The following is a 2,720-nucleotide window of genomic DNA, read 5'->3' as shown; positions in this document are numbered from 1 at the left end:
TACGAGATTGAAGGGATAAGATCCGGCGCGTTGGTGAGCACAAGGTCTAATACATTTGAAGATGATGGCGTGACTCGAGTTGGCTTAGTAACTAGCTGCGAAAGGTTTAAATCCAAGCAGGTTCGCAAAAAGTTATTGCATTCGGTAGAAAAGGGGCGAGGATACGGCGATGTATTATCCCACACGATACTGGGATAATTGAAGTCACCAGCAAGAAGGATTGCCGCACCCGGATAACGTACTGAGATCATGTTAAGAGCATCATGCAAATCTTCAACGAAAGTTGCACACGAAGACGGGGGACGGTAGCATATGCCCAGAATCAGTTTTCTGAAATGAACACGAAGTTCAACCCAAACCAACTCTAAAGTGCTAGAAAGACTAATCGGTGAAGGCACAATATTATCGGCGATGGCTATTAAAACACCTCCTCCACTTCTGTCACCTCTATCAGAACGATAAACATTGTAGCGCTTCTTGCAATCAAACAGTTCCTTGCTCTCTATCTTTGCAGAGAGCCACGTTTCTGTCAACAATACAACATCTGCATCACATGAGTCGATGACAGAGTTTAGATCTTCCCGCTTTGGTATTAAGCTTCTTATGTTTGTGAAGAGAATTGATAGCGCTGTCTTATCTCCAGTCGCCCGTCCACTGCCCCTCCCGCACCTCTATGGCGAAGCGTGTGGCGAGCCAGAAGCAGCGCGACAAGGGGCCACTAAAGATCCCGGTGGGCCAGCTAGCTCGAAAACGCTATCGTGAATAGGGTCATAGCCGTAGCATTTGTTGTTACAATACAGTTTGTTATACCGCAGCTTATACTTAAAATCAGCATCCTTTGCGAACTGCACAAGCTTCTTTCTAGCGACACGTGTCTGCAAAGAATAATCTTCACTTACAGTGACCTTTTTATCTTTAAGTTTAGCAGACTGCACTAGGATTTGTTGTTTTGTTTTGAAAGACCGGAACTTCACAACAATCGGACGATTCTTTTCGTCTGAGAACACACCAATCCTGTGTGCTCGTTCAAACATGTCATTCGTAAGAACAGGATCAAAGCAGCCTGAAACAAGGTTCAATAATTTTTCTTCCGTTTCATCCCACGTTTCGGACAAACTGTCGGGTACGCCGAAGAACAGAAGATTTTCCCTGCGCTGCCGGTCTTCCAGCTCTGCCTGTCCAAGACGTAACTTGCTATTTTCACTGACAAGCTGATCGGCTAGCTCACGCAAAATCAGCAATTCCCCGTGAGCCGCATCACTGGCGGATGATTTAGATTCCACTGCCGACAGTCTCGCGTCAATATCGGTAATATTCCTAATCACAGATTCCTGATTTAGTTTCATTTCATTAATAGAGGCTATTAGGTGTGATTGCTCAAATTCCATTTTAGCGGTCCTTGAATTAACACCTTCTAACAGAGTCAACATAGCGTTGAGCTGTTTCTGCAGGGAATTATCAATAGCGCTGTCTTTGGACCGTGTGACAGCGCCAGAGCCCGACCCAGGGCCAAGGTTAAGCTCAACGTCCCCCGACAACAAAAGCAGTTGACTGGAAACATCGAAGCACGGGACGAGCAAAATCAACAGCACTCCCGGGCGTGGGAACAGCAGCAGGCACATATTGTTCGATTTCTTAGCAAACATGGAATAGTTATTACCAACCTGCATTAAGAAACGCATGCCGTGAAGCAGCCTCATGATAACGCTGTTCCCACGCCCACTGAAAGGCGCAGGCCGCTGCAGTCCGTTTTTATCCATGTAGAAAGGTGATGTCGCGGACGATGCGCAGGACTTGTACGATGGAGCCATAGTGTAGTAGGGTTGCCAGAGCTCTCCATTTTCCACGCTGCCAACTTGAATGTCGACATTCACAGGCGTAGCCGGAATGGCATCAGCCGGTGCCATAGGTCCCGCGCTGAGCTGAAGGATTGCCGTTATCTGCATGAAGAAACGCATGCCGTGAAGCAGCCTCATGATGACGCTGTTCCCACGCCCACTGAAAAATGTATAGATTAGAGCTTGAGATTACACGAATAGTAGTGGAGCTCTACTATCCTCTCAACTGATCTATCGGTGCCGTCCGTCTATGGATCGCAACGGCAGCTGTGATTTCTTCCAGCACAAAACCTGATTCAAAATTGAAAAATGCGGTGCCAGTGAATCGCCCGCATAGGTCGCGTCCGCAGCTCACCCGACCAGACCGCCTGAGGGGGGGGGGGGGGGGGGAGCCAAAAGGGGAGTTAATCGAGCAGCACAGCTTAAGGCCTTGTTCTTTGTTTTGCCTGGCACGACTCAGGAGAAGGGTGGTGCTCTTGCCTTGCCGGGGTGGGGGCATTGTGCAGACTTGACCACTAATGCTCTACCTGAGACCATTGGCATGCAGACACCGACTCCAGGATCATCCGACACCGATCATCCAGGAAACAGAGGACCTGCCTAGCTGATGCGGCCTCTTCAGAGGACAGCGAGGAGCTATAACCCCTTTCGAGGCCTCTATCTGGCGGCGGACGAGCTGTTGTGATTGTACTTCTGGCCACGTGGGCCCGATCAAGCAGCAACCGTGAACAGTCGACAAGGACGACAACCTCGCGACGGCAGTGGTGCAGTGTGGTGCTTGTGATGCCCCCCCCCCCCTCCTCGCTTAAGTGGATTAGGGCAGGGGACTACCTTGAGCGGAGGTGACCACGGCAGCAGCGTGAACCCGGCAGCAGCAGCGAA

The 2,720-nt window shown here is 49.8% G+C and overlaps 1 protein-coding gene across 1 annotated transcript; it reads right to left on the bottom strand.

Annotated features, from left to right (window-relative positions):
- Positions 1-641: 641 nt before the first annotated feature.
- Positions 642-1,976, bottom strand: LOC149324513 (uncharacterized). Its single transcript, XM_089565468.1, has one exon. The coding sequence runs from the start codon at positions 1,974-1,976 to the stop codon at positions 672-674; it is 1,305 nt and encodes a 434-aa protein (XP_089421594.1). The 3' UTR covers positions 642-671.
- Positions 1,977-2,720: the final 744 nt, after the last annotated feature.

This window comes from Amblyomma mixtum, unplaced genomic scaffold, assembly GCF_055824585.1.
Source record: "Amblyomma mixtum isolate Tamu unplaced genomic scaffold, ASM5582458v1 scaffold_27, whole genome shotgun sequence".
Classification (NCBI taxonomy): Eukaryota; Metazoa; Arthropoda; class Arachnida; order Ixodida; family Ixodidae; genus Amblyomma; species Amblyomma mixtum.
Note: the sequence above shows the minus strand (reverse complement) of the source record. Positions and strands in the feature narration are given on the sequence as shown.